We start from the raw sequence: 18,014 nt of genomic DNA, 5'->3' as shown, positions 1-18,014 counted from the left end.
CCGCCCCGGGCGGGAATTGAACCCGCGGCCTAGCGCTTACAAGGCAGACGCGCTACCAACTAAGCTAACTAGGCTGGCAAGGTACCGCTTTCGCATTACTTCAAGGCACATTCTTTTACATCCATGCCTATCCAAGAACGAAAAAGTTTGGTTAGAAAATTTCCGCCCTGGTCGGGATTCGAACCCAGCTTCTCCGGGTTGACAATCAGTGCTCTTGACCACTCGACCACAGAGGTGGGCTCAGTCTAGCCTAGACATATAAAACTGACCAGTTTCAGTATCTCTCTACCCCCCCCTCTAATGGCTATGTTCCCCCCTGGGTTTCAGGTGCATACTCATCTGCAGAGTCTGTAGACGGAGGTTCCGATGCTAGTGGCAGCACCTCCAACCTACGTAAAAAGTTGTGAAAAATCCAAATCTGAGGTCAAAACTCCGAAAAAGTAACTTTAAAAGGTCAAAAATTCAAATTTATTTGCCGTTCTAATGAAAAAGTTCAAAGAGTTGTGACGTCAGATTTCACGTAAAAATGCGCAGAAACGCTTGCGCACAAACAAACTGAGTCATGAATTATGACGTCATCGCCTACGGGAGTGTATGCCGTGACGTCAAACTTCACGATTTACCGGTATTTTTTAGATCGATTTATCTTGGTATCTAGAAGTCGTAGAAGAAAAAGAAAAATTCTGATGGTCCTCATTTTTCCTGCACTATGACTTTAAAACATCACCCAAGTAAGCGCAACTGATCAATTGTTACTGATTTGTGTTCTAGTGAGTGTAAAGCAAGAGATGAAGCAGGAGCCAATGACAGAAGAGCAGAGGACTACTCAGCGAATACTACGTAGTTCTCACAGCAGAGGGAGCAGTAGTTCATCACCCGCCGCGCCTGACGTGTCTCCATCTACTATTCCTGTCAATACACCTCCAACCAGTGCCGGTCAGTAGTTGCTACTTCTTTCATTGATTACAAATGCATCAGTAAATGGTTTCTTCGAATTAAATTGATCCCAAAAGCAAGGTAATGCCTAGACTCTTGACAAATGGAGTGCGCCTGATGACATGTGATTTGTTCCAATCCACTCGGTTATTGGGAAGAAAACTCTTGAGTGAACTACTCAGTCGAAGCCTTGTTTAGAACTCTGAGTATAGGGGTTAAGAATCCTCAGCATCAGGGTTTAGAAACCTAAGTAAAGGGATTTAAAACTCAAAGGTTCAGAATTTTATACATAGGGGTTTAGAACTATGTACTATTCTTGGGGATTTGTACCTTGCAAATTGCTTTAGATGATGTTAAACCCTTACCGAAGAAAAACCCTAGAGAATCTTTCAGTCCCTTGGTCCCTAACTTATAGGGATTTCACTTCAATGTTTCGTAAAGCCAATGGTAGCATTTCCTTTTTTTTATTTATCTTACTTATTGATGTGTCTGTGTTGATAATTTAGCGATAGATATTTAATTTCGGTGTATATATAGAGAAAGACTGCTGTTCTTCAGGTGTATTTTGTAAGTTTTATATTTCTTTTAATCTAGGAAATTAATTCTATTTCCAAAAAATAAATTAATCAACAATACTAAAACGATAAAACATTTGTATTTCATTTCATAACACTTACAGATTTGTTTTGTAGAGAAACATTGAGTCCATTATGTTTTAACAAAATCTGTGGGTCAGACTCTGCACTCCAAACTCCTCACTTTTTCCTCCATGTACAGAAATAATTTCATACTGTTTGGCAATATTTTCTGAGCACGGAGAAAAACATAAGGAGTGAGAAGTCAGTCATGCCTTTTGGAACAAGCCATGTATCTGCCTTTATGATACAATGGTGAATCTACACATCTAGTAAAGGAGGGAGCATGGGTTTGACACCAACTGAGACAATTTTACCCTCATTTGTTCAAGACCTCAGTTGACTAAGACAAGTCAAGAATAATACCATATATCTTCATTAACATTGCCTGATTTTTACCTTTAACTCAAGGCAGTCTGCACATTAGTTTCTCCATGAAACTATGATTGTGGTCCCAGGATGTACAAAGGTCTGCTGGTCCAGGGTACTCTTGATGTGATATTAATTTTTGGAGTCCCTAGAACTCAGATAATTTTCCTTCTAAAGTGTCTTTAGACCTTCTAGGGAGGTGACCCTGAGAATATGTCACTCTGTCTCTTGTTCCTTGTTAAATTATATGTTGCTCCATTGAAAATTCTTTTGGAAATACAGAGTGAGCCTTTGTACAGGCTATTATCAAATTTATTCTATTTGCAATCCTTTGCTCTTATTTTATTCATACCTACCCAAAATCACTTTGAGTCTCTTTTTTATATAATAGATAAAGGGAAGTGTAACTGCCAAGGTCTTATCGTCCCAAAATCGAAGAGAGAAGGAAGACAGGATAAGAGAAAGCCAGCCTTTTCGATTATGAACATTATCCGTTCAGAATAAAATCCACCCTGGGCGGAAATTGAACTTACGGCCTAGCGCTTACAAGGCAGATGCGTTACCAACCAAGCTAACTAGGCTGGCATGAAGGAGTGAAACTAAACTTTTATTATTACTATCGAACCCGCGACCTTCACCTTCTGTGTACTAGGCGACCGCCTTGACCAGCACTTCAACTAGCCAGAGGGATTCGTGAGAGGTCCAACGCCGAAAGAAAAATGTGCGATGTGAACGGTTCTTATCTCGGAGGTTTTCCGCAAAAGAGGTTTTTTCCAACTTGGCAACACTGTTTTATTTATTTATTTTTTTAAGACAAAAAAGATCCCGATCTCCCAAAATTTACGTGAAAAATTTTGAGCTCCTAAAGCTCCTTGGAAAAATTGGAAATTAATCACAAAACACAAAAGGAAAAGTTTTCAGGTCGTACCTACAACTTTCTTTGAAATTCTGGTTTGATCTATATCTATTTAACTATTTATGGTCCTAGTGAAGTTATCTGCACAAGCTTAGAGAGATTTTCAGATCTTCTACAAGCTCTAATCAGATTTTACCTAACACATCCTGTGAACAATCAGATTGTGATCTGTGAAGCTTGTTCATTTTGTTCCTGTCAAAAATGATGTCCGGCAGAGTTGGAATGCTACCAGGTAAGTAAATAGTAAATATTGTAGATATGACTGATCTGTGTATTTCACATTAGAAGGCAATTCATACCTGCTACAAAATAATAAAACCCAGAAAAACATACCTACATACTACACATCAGCCTACATAACAGTAAAAGAGGGTTTACCTGGCTTTAATTAAAAGAACATGCTTGGTACAACTGTGGTTCCTTGATCACTACTCTGCTGTATTTATAGCTTGACTTGAACACTCACGATTGTATTGTTCAGGTCAATGAACTATGAAATTTTAAATTTAGGTTGTGAGTACTCAAAAAATCTAATGGACTTTCTCCTTTCTCCCCCTTAGTGTCAGAAAATCCACTCAGCTTATCCTGGCATGATAAAATTAGAAAAATAAATGTGGGCAGGTGGGCCAATAAATGGTACGTTTTTTAGGTGGGCGAATAAATGGTACACTTACCCTACCTAGAAGCCTAGAACTTATAAATACCTAGAGTCCTAAAGGCTTCAGAGGTTTATTTTTTTCCGAGTAGCCTGATAAATCATTAAATGATCAAATTTTATCTTTGTTTTCAGATTTAAGCAAGCATCACTTGGATGATGGAGTATCTATGGAACAGTCCATGCATGGTAAGAAAAGCTCCAGAAAATGCACTCCTTGTTTATACAGTAGGTACTTAGAACCTCAATTATTTCAACTAATTGGGACCGAGGGTAGTTGAAATAATCAAAAGTTGAAATAATTGAAATTCTGTATAAAGCAAAGAAAAAGGTGCTTGTTGAGTTGGAGTTCTAATGTAGTAAGAAAAGATCACTTTGAAAATAGAACATTGGAACGAATTTATTTTGTGTAGACTCACCAGAGTGAAAATCAAGACTGAGGATTGAATCAATTCACTCTAGCCAATATTGGATATTGGAAAACCGAAATACACTGGTTCGAAACCACCATCATACACAACAGTGCTAAATTTAGATACAAAAGAACAGAAATGGTTAATAAATACCCTATTTTGAACTGATTTTGGGATTGAAATAATAGAGAGTTGAAATAGTGGAGGTTGAAATAATCAAGGTTCTACTGTAATATTAGCAAAATATGTAGTCTTCTTATACCTTTTCCTAATTCTATTTGGAATTGGCCTTTATTATATTGTATTTTACACCTGCATGTCTATTGCATGATTAGCTGGATGCCCTTCCTAACACCAGGTTCAGGACTCTTTGCCCGTGGAGTTGAACAAATACAGCAGTTACAGATTCGTTCAGGACTCTTTGCCCGTGGAGTTGAACAAATACAGCAGTTACAGATTCGTTCAGGACTCTTTGCCCGTGGAGTTGAACAAATACAGCAGTTACAGATTCGTTCAGGACTCTTTGCCCGTGGAGTTGAACAAATACAGCAGTTACAGATTCGTTCAGGACTCTTTGCCCGTGGAGTTGAACAAATACAGCAGTTACAGATTCGTTCAGGACTCTTTGCCCGTGGAGTTGAACAAATACAGCAGTTACAGATTCGTTCAGGACTCTTTGCCCGTGGAGTTGAACAAATACAGCAGTTACAGATTCGTTCAGGACTCTTTGCCCGTGGAGTTGAACAAATACAGCAGTTACAGATTCGTTCAGGACTCTTTGCCCGTGGAGTTGAACAAATACAGCAGTTACAGATTCGTTCAGGACTCTTTGCCCGTGGAGTTGAACAAATACAGCAGTTACAGATTCGTTCAGGACTCTTTGCCCGTGGAGTTGAACAAATACAGCAGTTACAGATTCGTTCAGGACTCTTTGCCCGTGGAGTTGAACAAATACAGCAGTTACAGATTCGTTCAGGACTCTTTGCCCGTGGAGTTGAACAAATACAGCAGTTACAGATTCGTTCAGGACTCTTTGCCCGTGGAGTTGAACAAATACAGCAGTTACAGATTCGTTCAGGACTCTTTGCCCGTGGAGTTGAACAAATACAGCAGTTACAGATTCGTTCAGGACTCTTTGCCCGTGGAGTTGAACAAATACAGCAGTTACAGATTCGTTCAGGACTCTTTGCCCGTGGAGTTGAACAAATACAGCAGTTACAGATTCGTTCAGGACTCTTTGCCCGTGGAGTTGAACAAATACAGCAGTTACAGATTCGTTCAGGACTCTTTGCCCGTGGAGTTGAACAAATACAGCAGTTACAGATTCGTTCAGGACTCTTTGCCCGTGGAGTTGAACAAATACAGCAGTTACAGATTCGTTCAGGACTCTTTGCCCGTGGAGTTGAACAAATACAGCAGTTACAGATTCGTTCAGGACTCTTTGCCCGTGGAGTTGAACAAATACAGCAGTTACAGATTCGTTCAGGACTCTTTGCCCGTGGAGTTGAACAAATACAGCAGTTACAGATTCGTTCAGGACTCTTTGCCCGTGGAGTTAAACAAATACAGCAGTTACAGATTCGTTCGGGACTCTTTGCCCGTGGAGTTAAACAAATACAGCAGTTGTTGTTGTAGCGGCTTTAGCTTTCGCCGAATGGCGATAGCAGAATAAAGAAAAGATGTCTTTTTGTATCTGCTATACACCGGGGTGATGGTCTCTAGCTCTAGCCATGTTAATTTGGCTGGCTCGTCCTGAACCGCAGTCAACCATCGTGAGGACTTGTGCTTGGTCTTTAAAGCAGAGAGAACCCTTTGAAGAACTGCCAGCTAGCTAGGCTGGTTAGGGTTAGCTGTTCTCCTCCCTGTTTATAGTCCCACAGCCAGACGCTATAGTCCCACAGCCAGACAAACCATTCAAAAGTTCTAATGAAAGGAATAGAGCTCAAGCAAAAATATTTTTCGAGTTACAACTGGGAACTCACTTCATTTGTTTAACAATTTGAACTTTGTATATACTTTGTCTTTGACACGGTTTATACAGTATTGGGCACCCAAATGTCCTTCATGTGCCTTTTGTAAAGCCTCCTTTGACAGAAATGAAGACGGAGAAAGCCGAGAGTAAAGGAAACACAGAAGCTGCTCAGTCTCCCTCAATGAAACCTCCTCCCGAGAAGAAACCAGCTATCAAAGACGCTTGCCTGGTAAACAGGAGGGTGTGGGTTCAATACCAGCCGAGGTAGGGAATTTTATCCTCAATATAATTTGAGAATTTGACCACAGTAATAGTAGTAGCCTACTGCTGGAGTAAGGGGACTTTTCAGTCCTTTGCGAGCAGTATAAATAAGCACTATTATTATTATTATTATTACCAAATATGTATGTACATAGATGGTTAAAGTTTTACCTACCTCTATTTCACGTATCTTGTTTGTTATCTGTTGTTTCTTACTTACCTGTTGCAGAGAATGATAACCCCAGTGTCGGAGGGGGAGGTAGTGTGATGGGAGACTCAGAATCTCGGAGTGATGTTACAGATGGTTCTAGTCAAGTGACGTCCCGCACTGATTGTGATACACCAGGTAATTTTGTTCAAAAAGAGGTTACTTTGACAAGAGAGATCTTGTCCCGAAATCGAAGAATGAAGAAGGATAGGAGAGGAAAGAGCCAGCCAAGCCGTTCCGAGAACGAACCTCATCTGTGTAGGATGAAATTTGCCCCACGCGGGAATAGAACCCGTGACTTAGCGCTTACAAGCCAACTAGGCTGGCTTCTGTTGTACGTACTTTTCCATTTTTTTCTTCTTCTTTAGATGAGTGTTTAACCACCGTTTTCCTTTTCTATTTTATTTTATTGCAGATAGCTCAGTGACAGTTTTGCCGTGGGCCGGAGGACAGAGGGGCGGTCGTGCGGCCACGTGCGGCACTGCGGCAGACTCGGGTAATAATGTGCGGCCCGGTGAATATGTTATGCGAAGTCTGTTCGCGGATTTTACCGCTCAGGCTGAGAAAAAACTGGACCAGGTGTTGGCTGAACCCCAGGTGAGAGAGATTAGATATTCCAATCTAAATATAATCTTTTATTACTACGATTATTATTATTATTATAATAATTATTTTTATCAAGACTTATCTTGGAACCGCTTTCGCATTATTTCAAGCACTTTTTTTTTTTTACACCCATGCCTATCCGAAAATAGAAAAGTTCTGGGTAGAAAATTTCCTCCCCAACCGGAATTTAAACCCAGTACCTCCATGTTGAGACTCAAGTATCTTAACCTAGGTACTCGGTAGGTAATTAATCTAAATCTAAATCATAAACTATTCGTTGTGAAGCTGAGAGCCTCTTTAGAATTGTTTACATCACAGAATTATTAAGAGCCTCCTTTACTTTCTATCAACACTGTAAAAATTGCTATGACTGATAGCTACTCAGTCGTAGATTTTAGTAGTTGATGGATATTTCTTTAATATATTGACTAGAAATATATTTTCCCTTTTTTCTTTTGACATATCTAGTAAAAAGTTCATACTATAAACTCCTTTCCTCCCCCTAAATTTTAGCAGCATGAATGAAGATGGTAAGTCGGCTTTCTACGTTAACACAAAAGTCCAAACTCTTCTTAATTAAACCAATCAATTCCCAGGTAATAGTGTATCCTTTTAGGTTGTCCGTAACGACCGTAACACCTGTCTCTACTTCAGGCAATTAAGTTTTAGCTCTGGAACTGATGGATATCAAAAGCTGTCACAAGCTCAAGCAGCCTTCTCATGACAGGCAAATAGCAAAGTACCTATTCAATATTTAATTCAGAGGCTGATGGAATGTGGATTTTCATCAAGAATGAGTGAGCATTGTCTAGCAGTTCAGGTCTACATAAATACAGGTTGAAATGATAGTGTTTACCACTGAGAACACTTTGAGACTGTGTCTCCAAGCCTGCTCAAAGCTCATTGATTATTTCAACAGGTCTCAGAGTTTGAACTTTTATATGGGATGTACCTAGAAGCCTAGAACTTAAAATACCTAGAGTCCCAAAGGCTTGAGGGTTATATTTTTTCTGAGTGGCTTAATAAAGCATTAACAAGTGTTGAAGCAACTCCCCTTCCATCCTGGACATGACAATTTGGTCACCTATATTGAAACGGTGGCTTTCAAACATTTTAAATACAGAGAGGGGTAAGTAAAGGATGACTTTTTTCAAAGGTATTTAAAAGCTGATAAGCATCACTTGGATGATGGAGTATCTATGGAACAGTCCATGCATGGTAAGAAAAGCTCCAGAAAATGCACTCCTTGTTTATACAGTAGAACCTTGATTATTTCAACTAATTGGGACCGAGGGTAGTTGAAATAATTGAAATTCCTTATAGAGCAATGAAAAAGGTGCAAAATTTAGGTAAGGTAAAACACCCAGTTATCAGATTTTTTCATTTTTAATTTGCTATAACTTGTCCATTTATTGAGGTAATTAAGTGATTATAGACTTTTTTTAATCGTTATATAAGTACAAAAGAACAGAAATGGTTAAAAAATACCCTATTTTGAACTGATTTTGGGATTGAAATAATAGAGAGTTGAAATAGTGGAGGTTGAAATAATCAAGGTTCTACTGTAATATTAGCCAAATATGTAGTCTTCTTATACCTTTTCCTAATTCTATTTGGAATTGGCCTTTATTATCTTGTATTTTACAAATGCATGTCTATTGCATGATTGCCTGGATGCCCTTCCTAACACCAAGCACAACCGTATTTTTTATTATTTTCTACAAGTTCGGCCATGCTTTTTCTACAAGTTTGGCCATGCCTCGGGATGAACTAGCGGGATTTTCAGCTAGATAATCAAGGTTCTACTGTAATATTAGCCAAATATGTAGTCTTCTTATACCTTTTCCTAATTCTATTTGGAATTGGCCTTTATTATCTCGTATTTTACACCTGCATGTCTGTTGCATGGTTGGCTGGATGCCCTTCCTAACACTAGACTAAGCAGTCTTCTTCTTTTCCTGTGTTCAGACAGGGATGGCATTTTTGGTCATCCTCTCAATCAGCCCTAGCTAGGGTGATTGCTTTGGACTGCCATTTGGTTTTGGCTACAAAATATTTATGGGTGGATGTCCATTCACTCATTCACAGTTCACATTTCATAGTTCACACACTGATCGCTCTATCTCGAGAACCACAACACCTAGAAAGCTAAAATTTGATAGGAATATTCCTTTTATGGTCTAGGTGTGCAATAAGAAAGGATTTTGCGAAAATCTAAACCGATCCTGAGATATGATCCATTTTTGATCGCTAAAATCTCCATAAGAAATACACAGAGTGCAGAGACTGCGGGAGAGAAATGTTCCGCTCCTTGGGTGGATGCCCTTCACACTCAACTTTTGCTATTTCCTTAGCAAGGGAAACTTCAGGCTAGTATCCTCTCTATTTTAAGTCCCCCAGACAGACTTAACATCAAACTCAGGAGTACAACTGTAAATTGTCTGATATAGCCTTAGAAGTTATAACATAGTAAAGTTACCTAACATACCTAATGTTAAACTTGGAAAAAAGGGATACAAGCATTGTGCTTTCCCTCCTGATTTACTGCATCCTCTTGCACTATATTGTTTTCTTGAACTTTGCATCTCCCCCCCATATCTCTCATCCCTCACTGGAGTAATTTAATAATTTCTGAACTGTTCCAATTTCCTATAGCAACAGAGAATACTTTTAAGTTTTCCCCATGACACTCTTTAGTGAATAGAGTAAACTAGTGTATCTCATCTCAACAGTTAGTGTAATTCATCTTACTAGCTTAAAAAGTGTAAATGGTTTAGGGACATGGGTGGATGCCCTTCACACTCAACTTTTGCTATTTCCTTAGCAAGGGAAACTTCAGGCTAGTATCCTCTCTATTTTAAGTCCCCCAGCCAGACTTAACATCAAACTAAGCAGTACAACTGTAAATTGTCTGATATTGTAAATTGTCTGATATAGCCTTAGAAGTTATAACATAGTAAAGTTACCTAACATTCCTAATGTTAAACTTGGAAAAAAGGGATACAAGCATTGTGCTTTCCCTCCTGATTTATTGTATCCTCTTGCACTGTATTGTTTTCTTGAACTTTGCATCTCCCCCCCCCCATATCTTTCATCCCTCACTGGAGTAATTTAATAATTTCTGAACTGTTCCAATTTCCTATAGTGACAGAGAATACTTTTAAGTTTTCCCCATGACACTCTTTAGTGAATAGAGTAAACTAGTGTATCTCATCTCAACAGTTAGTGTAATTCATCTTACCAGCTTAAAAAGTGTAAATGGTTTAGGGACGGTGTGAATAATAGTATTGTTTACAAACCAGGCTGATTGCTTAGGACCAATAAATAATAGTCAGCTAAGAAAAATAAGAAGTGTTTGTGTTGAGTGTAAAGAGAAACCACTTGACTTTTTTTTTTAGAATCAAGTACTCAATCTAGGGAGAAGGGGAAATGACAATTTCATTTGTTTAGAAAGAGTATTGTTTACAAACCAGGCTGATTGCTTAGGACCAATAAATAATAGTCAGCTAAGAAAAATAAGAAGTGTTTGTGTTGAGTGTAAAAAGAAACCACTTGACTTTTTTTTAGAATCAAGTACTCAATCTAGGGAGAAGGGGAAATGACAATTTCATTTGTTTAGAAAGAAAAAAAAAATTATTTGTTTATTTTTGTATGAGTGCATGTGATTAATACAATAGTCTGCAACTCTGCAGTGCCCTAGACTCATACTACAATTCAGTTTGGAAATTTGTACAATGTCTATTATTTGTCTTCTAAAGTTATACTTACTTAGGTAACTATTTATTGTAAAAAAGTATTACAAATAATTCCTTTTTTACCATATGTAATAATTTAATTGTTTAATACACAACACATAATTATGTACTTAGGTACAAACCAAATTACTTGTTGCCAGGACTTTGTAATACTAACCACCCGTTTTGTTCTTTGCTTGTAACAAAGAAATACCTACATACCTACATACTAATTATTTCTCACTGATTGATAAAATCTGAAACCATACCCAATTTCAGTTTAAGTTCTATGTACACCAGGATTGTAAATATTTATCAGTATGTCAGGCTAAGTAAGTTCATTTATTATCTCCTACTTAGTTCTAGTTAGATAATTTTCTCCTATACTTAAGTAAGATACTTACTTAGGCTTGGATCATTATTATCTTCTATGTTAATATTCCAAGCCAGCCTCATTAGTATAGATAGTGGCCACAATTCAGTTTGGAAATTTGTACAATGTCTAGGTATTATTCTGACAACATTGTACTTTTGTACTTACCTATTTATTATAAAAAAATAAATCTTTACTATATTTAAGTAATAGTTTAATACACATAATTATGTACTTACTAAATTACTTGTTGCCAGGACTTTGTAATACTAACCACCTGTTTTGTTCTTTGCTTGTAACAAAGAAATACCTACTTACCTACATACTAATTATTTCTCACTGATTGATAAAATCTGAAACCATACCCAATTTCAGTTTAAGTTCTATGTACACCAGGATTGTAAATATTTATCAATATGTCAGGCTAAGTAAGTTCATTTATTATCTCCTACTTAGTTCTAGTTAGATAATTTTCTCCTCTACTTAAATAAGATACTTACTTAGGCTTGGATCATTATTATCTTCTATGTTAATATTCCAAGCCAGCCTCATTAGTATAGATTATAGATAGTGTTTAGCACAGTGAACTGCAGATATGGAGGTTGATGGTTTGAGTCCAAGTTAAATAATAAAATTTAATGCGTTCATTTAGGATTGATTAACAAAAGAAAATTAGTAACTGCCCTTCTCAGGTGCAAATAATTTCGAAATATGTATTTCATACTCGTACAATGAGTTTCGCAATATTTCACACAATGCTTTACCTATGTCTGTGGGTGCTTCATGTTCAAGAACCAATTCTGTATGTTATACGTAAACAACACCGGCATTCCATGGAACAGACAACACCTATTGCAGACTACTACATTATTGCAGGAGTTGTGTACCAAGCACCTGATCTAGCTTCTGTTATCAGTTCTAGACTGGTAAGTGACTGGTGAGCAGTATAGGTTTTGAGATAAGTAAGAGAAATTGATGTCTTAAAAATAGGTAGGTACTGGTTCATAATTTTTGCTGTGGATGAAGTTCAAAATGCTTAGTCAAGCAGAAGCCCTAGGAGCTCAGAGGTACAATAAATAAAATTACTAGGTATTTCTTTTTTTTAGTAGGTACTTACCTTTTTACTTTTTTTCCCTCTTTACCCCAACACTCATTTCCCTCTTTTATCTCCTTTTTCAGTTATCTACAGTGCATCATTTACAATCTGCATTTGAAGAGGTCAACAGTCTATCCAAGTACAACCCAAACAAAGGTTACAGTTGGGACAGCAAGATGTTACCGCAGGGAAAGGACACAGTGAAGAAGGAAATTATTAAAGAAGAGCCATCAAGTATATTTCAGAGACAAAGGGTTGATATGTTGCTGTCAGAGTTGACAAGACATTTCCCCGTTCCCCCAGTTCCTCAAGCCCCTCAGCAGAATACTCAAGGTAATTCTGTGCCAATGAGGAGGATTGAAAATGGATATTTTCTGTACTTTTTTTTATCTTAAGGGGATACTTTCTTTAGCTTTTCCAGTGAAGTTCCAATGAAGGGAATATAGAGCTCAAACAAAAAATATTTTTTGAGTTACAACTAGGAACTCACTTTATTTGTTTAACAACCTGAACTTTGTTTTTTTCCTTGACAGAAATGAAGACGGAGAAAGCCGAGAGTAAAGGAAACACAGAAGCTGCTCAGTCTCCCTCAATGAAACCTCCTCCCGAGAAGAAACCAGTAATCAAAACGGGACCTTAAACCAGTAATGATTCATCCCGCTATCAAAACGGGACCTTAAACCAGTAATGATTTATCCCGCTATCAAAACGGGACCTTAAACCAGTAAAATGATTTATCCCGCTATCAAAACGGGACCTTAAACCAGTAATGATTCATCCCGCTATCAAAACGGGACCTTAAACCAGTAATGATTCATCCCGCTATCAAAACGGGACCTTAAACCAGTAATGATTCATCCCGCTATCAAAACGGGACCTTAAACCAGTAATGATTCATCCCGCTATCAAAACGGGACCTTAAACCAGTAATGATTCATCCCGCTATCAAAACGGGACCTTAAACCAGTAATGATTCATCCCGCTATCAAAACGGGACCTTAAACCAGTAATGATTCATCCCGCTATCAAAACGGGACCTTAAACCAGTAATGATTCATCCTGCTATCAAAACAACACCTTAAACCCGTTGAGTTCTGAATATTGTGGACGTTATGACATTCATTGGCTGCTATTCTGAAAAAAGGTTCCAAGTTTGACAGTTCTATGCAAATATGTATTTTTTGTAAATTAATGTAATATTTTTATGCACATATTAATACGCTGCTTGGCGTGTGAATGAATAGAATAAAATACCTATCTCTATGTACGTACGTAGTTTTTATCTTCTTCGTTTTAGAGAATATGATAGTTGATCAAGCATGCCGGGAGGCGCGCGAACGTCAAGAGTTCGAAGCGCCGCTCCGCTCGCCGCCCGGCCTATATTAACACGAAATAGAGTTTTATGGTTTTTCAGCTAGAGGGAACTGTAAGAACGGAGGTCTTATCACCCCGAAAACGAAGAGAGAATTGGGACAGGATAGGAGAGAGCCAGCCATTCCGCGAACAAACCTTATCTGTGTTGATAATTCAGGATAAAGTTTGCTCCAGGCGGGAATCGAACAATCAACCTATCGCTTACAAGGCAAGCGTGCTACCCTTCAAGCTAGACTGGCAGATTTCGATTCGCGTCACGTCAAATATTACGCTTATTACGGTCGATTATTTTCACATCCAAGTGAAAAGTTATCGCAGCGATAACTGTTTAAAAAAAAAAATCTAACAAACACACCTTTTTTGCCCATTTCAGTAGCCTTGGAATTTCTGAGCACCGTGTGAAAAGTTCTTCCTTTTTCGTACCGAAAATTCAGTTTTGCGCATGCGCAACATTCCTTATCATTTGTTGACAAAAAAATTCCAGTTTCGGAAAATCGGAAGTCGGGAAAGTTGGATTTTCTTTTTTGTGATTTTTGTACCTTTTATTTTAATCTTTTTTACCGGTAAATAATGTAAAACTCCTCGGCTTTTGTCTTTCTATAGCCTCAGGAAAGTTCTCAGTTTTAATTTTACGGTTTTACATTCATAGAAATGTAACTACAGTGTTTGACAATCTTTTGCAACCCAGTGCGTTTGAGGAGGGTGTTTTTCACCCCTTAAATTTTAGCAGCATGAATGAAGATGGTAAGTCGGCTTTCTACGCTAACACAAAAGTCCCAGATCAATATTACTCAATCCCAGGTTGTAGGAATCAAACGCACAACTTAGCACTTACAAGGCAGATGCACTACCACTCAAGCTAACTAGGCTAGTCCCCTAAATTTTAGCAGCATGAATGAAGATGGTAAGTCGGCTTTCTACGTTAACACAAAAGTCCAAACTCTTCTTAATTAAACCAATCTACTCCCAGGTAATAGTGTATCCTTTTAGGTTGTCCGTAACACCTATCTCTATTTCAGGCAATTAAGTTTTAGCTCTGGAACTGATGGATACCAAAAGCTGTCACAAGCTCAAGCAGCCTTCTCATGACAGGCAAATAGCAAAGTATTCAATGTTTAATTCAGAGGCTGATGGAATGTGGATTTTCATCAAGAATGAGTGAGAATTGTCTAGCAGTTCAGGTCTAAAAAATACAGGTTGAAATGATAGTGTTTACCACTGAGAACACTTTGAGACTGTGTGGATCTCCCAGCCTGCTCAAAGCTCAGTGATTATTTCAACAAGTCTCAGAGTTTGAACTTTTGTATGGGATATTTTTTTTTTTAATTAAACAACCTAGTTTTTAGATCTGCAGATATGGAGGTTGATGGTTTGAGTCCAAGTTAAATAATAAAATTTAATGCGTTCATTTAGGATTGATTAACAAAAGAAAATTACTTACTAACTGCCCTTCTCAGATGCAAATAATTTCGAAATATGTATTTCATACAATGAGTTTCGCAATATTTCACACAATGCTTTACCTATGTCTGTGATGTAGTGGTCAAGACGCTTGCCTGGTAAACAGGAGGGTGTGGGTTCAATACCAGCCGAGGTAGGGAATTTTATCCTCAATATAATTTGAGAATTTGACCAAAGTAATAGTAGTAGCCTACTGCTGGAGTAAGGGGACTTTTCAGTCCTTTGCGAGCAATATAAATAAGCACTATTATTATTATTACCAAATATGTATGTACATAAATGGTTAAAGTTTTACCTACTTACCTCTGTTTCACGTATTTTGTTTGTTATCTGTTGTTTCTTACTTACCTGTTGCAGAGAATGATAACCCTAGTGTCGGAGGGGGAGGTAGTGTGATGGGAGACTCAGAATCTCGGAGTGATGTTACAGATGGTTCTAGCCAAGTGACGTCCCGCACTGATTGTGACACACCAGGTAATTTTGTTCAAAAAGAGGTTACTTTAACAAGAGAGATCTTGTCCCGAAATCGAAGAATGAAGGAGGATAGGATAGGAAAGAGCCAGCCAAGCCGTTCCGAGAACGAACCTCATCTGTGTAGGATGAAATTTGTCCCACGCGGTAATAGAACCCGTGACTTAGCGCTTACAAGCCAACTAGGCTGGCTTCTGTTGTACATACTTTTCCATTTTCTTCTTTAGTTGAGTGTTTAACCACCGTTTTCCTTTTGTTATTTTATTTTATTACAGATAGCTCAGTGACAGTTTTGCCGTGGGCCGGAGGACAGAGGGGCGGCCGTGCGGCCACGTGCGGCACTGCGGCAGACTCGAGTAATAATGTGCGGCCCGGCGAATATGTTATGCGAAGTCTGTTCGCGGATTTTACCGCTCAGGCTGAGAAGAAACTGGACCAGGTGTTGGCTGAACCGCAGGTGAGAAAGATTAGATATTCTAATCTAAATATAGATATTCTAATCTATTTTCTTTTTTTTTATCAAGACTTACCTCGGAACCACTTTTGCATTATTTTAAAGCACATTCTTTACACCCCCATGTCTATCCGAGAACGGAAAAGTTTTAGTCTGAAAATTTCCGTCCCCTCCAAGATTTGAACAGCTCCGGCTTCGATTCCTAACTGTTCAAGCCTTGTGTGATGCCCACTAAGCCACGGAGGCCTGCTTAAATGAATACTAAAAACTCCATTTTATAAACTCCTTTCCTGTTTAGGAGAAGCCCCTGTCCAAAGTATTACAGCGGGGTGAGGACCCTGTGTTTGATCAGCTCCTCATAGCGTTTGGCTCGGTGGCAGAGCACTGTTTACCGTCTATATTGAGAGCCCTGTTCGCTTGGTATGAACGTCAGATGAGGCCGAGTGTGGAGGCCGCTGCGAGTCTGTCGGACTCGGCCAAGAAAACACCGGAAAACAGAGGCAAAGGGTGAGTTGGTTAGGTTTATATTAGACCCTCATATTAGCAGCAATAACAACAACAACAACAACAACAACAACAACAACAACAACAACAACAACAACAACAACAACAACAACAACAACAACAACCCAGTTGTCATTTTCCTTGATAAAGCCTACAAAGTAGGCGAAACTCGAGTCGGATAAGAGAAGAGACAACGAAGCATATAACGGTAAGGAATAATGGCAAAGGAAGAGATTTCGTACTGAAACCAGGGACCTTCACACGTGGCTAAATCGGGTAGAAAATGTTTTGGCACTGAAAGCGGACCATCGAAAATTTTGATGTTGCGGCCATTCAGAAGAGTCCAGGAACACACAGTTCTACATGAACAATACTTCCGCCTGAGAACAAAGGTTGAGAAAATAAATGGAATTAAATAGAATATACCCTGTTTATATTGCTAGTATTGGTCTGAAAATTCCCTTTACTCTCGCAGTCTAACTAAACAAGGACTTGTATATTTGATTCGTAATAAATCACATACCTATTTATGGATTTAAAAAAAAAAATCCCAATTAATTTCTGTCACCCATTTCCAGTTTATTCAGCGGTGATCCTGTGGAAACAAAGGAAGCAGAAACTATCCTGCAGGAGAGAAGGGATCTGGCTGTGGAGTTTGTGTTCTGTCTGATCCTCATCGAAGTGTTGAAGCAACTCCCCTTCCATCCTGGACATGACAATTTGGTCACCTATATTGAAACGGTGGCTTTCAAACATTTTAAATACAGGGAGGGGTAAGTAAAGGATGGCTTTTTTCAAAGGTATTTAAAAGCTGATGTTGTATTTCACCAATATTTATTCAGTCATTAGAACTCCTGTTAAGCTAACAGCCAGTTAAGTTCCATTTAATTTGTATTGGCTTAACAGGGCTGTTAAGCTAACGGGCTGTTTGAGGCTAGAAAGAAGGTTGTTAAAATCCACCATGAGTGTTTCACCGCAGACTTTTTATTTCGTAGCAATGTAACAACTGCTACATTAGACTCAATATTACATGGTAAGTCAGCATTTCACATATATATAGTCAGACACCTCCTACTATAATAGTCACTTCTAGGTCGGACTCTTTAGAAAAGTTATTGAAAACGAAGTGTAGAATAGCGCTGAGAGAGCTTATGTCATAAAGATACAGGCTATCTTTGAGTAAAAACCTCTAACAGATAATTGAAATAAAGAATTAAAGCTGGATATATAATTACTTATACCATAAATCTAATACTATCTTATCTAAATCATACATACATAGTACTCGTAATCTACATTATAACATTATTAAATACGTATGTATACATTTACTCGTATTATTTTCAATTTTTTTTTTTTTTTTTTAATAGGGATAGGATTTTCTCTTATCCGTTTGTGCCAACCACAATCCCCGTTGAAACACACCGAGCATTCTTGTGTCCTGGGGGCTGATTTGTTGGGCTCATGGATTCCCACCTTCATAACCACAGAGAGAGCGGGTAGACTACACCCTGTTACCCTGATATGTACATGACGCCATACTGCGTAACCCCGTCCGATGCCTGTGTCGGTGTAT

At 38.4% G+C, this 18,014-nt stretch overlaps 2 protein-coding genes across 2 annotated transcripts in view; both read left to right on the top strand.

Moving 5' to 3' along the window:
* The window catches only part of LOC103507081 (mediator of RNA polymerase II transcription subunit 6), an 11,240-nt gene extending 3,942 nt beyond the window's left edge, over positions 1–7,298 (top strand). The window contains exons 5-8 of the mRNA XM_026822030.1: positions 6,019–6,125; positions 6,389–6,503; positions 6,781–6,962; positions 7,257–7,298. Of these exons, the coding sequence (XP_026677831.1) occupies positions 6,019–6,125; positions 6,389–6,503; positions 6,781–6,962; positions 7,257–7,298 (446 nt within the window). The remainder of the gene's footprint in view (positions 1–6,018; positions 6,126–6,388; positions 6,504–6,780; positions 6,963–7,256) is intronic.
* A 4,074-nt stretch (positions 7,299–11,372) lies between these two features.
* LOC103507083 (protein furry) overlaps positions 11,373–18,014 on the top strand; it is a 23,914-nt gene continuing 17,272 nt past the window's right edge. The window contains exons 1-5 of the mRNA XM_026822029.1: positions 11,373–11,506; positions 15,367–15,483; positions 15,756–15,937; positions 16,233–16,441; positions 17,017–17,211. Of these exons, the coding sequence (XP_026677830.1) occupies positions 11,464–11,506; positions 15,367–15,483; positions 15,756–15,937; positions 16,233–16,441; positions 17,017–17,211 (746 nt within the window). The 5' untranslated portion in view covers positions 11,373–11,463. The remainder of the gene's footprint in view (positions 11,507–15,366; positions 15,484–15,755; positions 15,938–16,232; positions 16,442–17,016; positions 17,212–18,014) is intronic.

Source organism: Diaphorina citri, unplaced genomic scaffold, assembly GCF_000475195.1.
Source record: "Diaphorina citri unplaced genomic scaffold, Diaci psyllid genome assembly version 1.1 scaffold286, whole genome shotgun sequence".
NCBI lineage: Eukaryota > Metazoa > Arthropoda > Insecta > Hemiptera > Psyllidae > Diaphorina > Diaphorina citri.
This window is presented reverse-complemented; position numbering and strand designations above follow the sequence as displayed.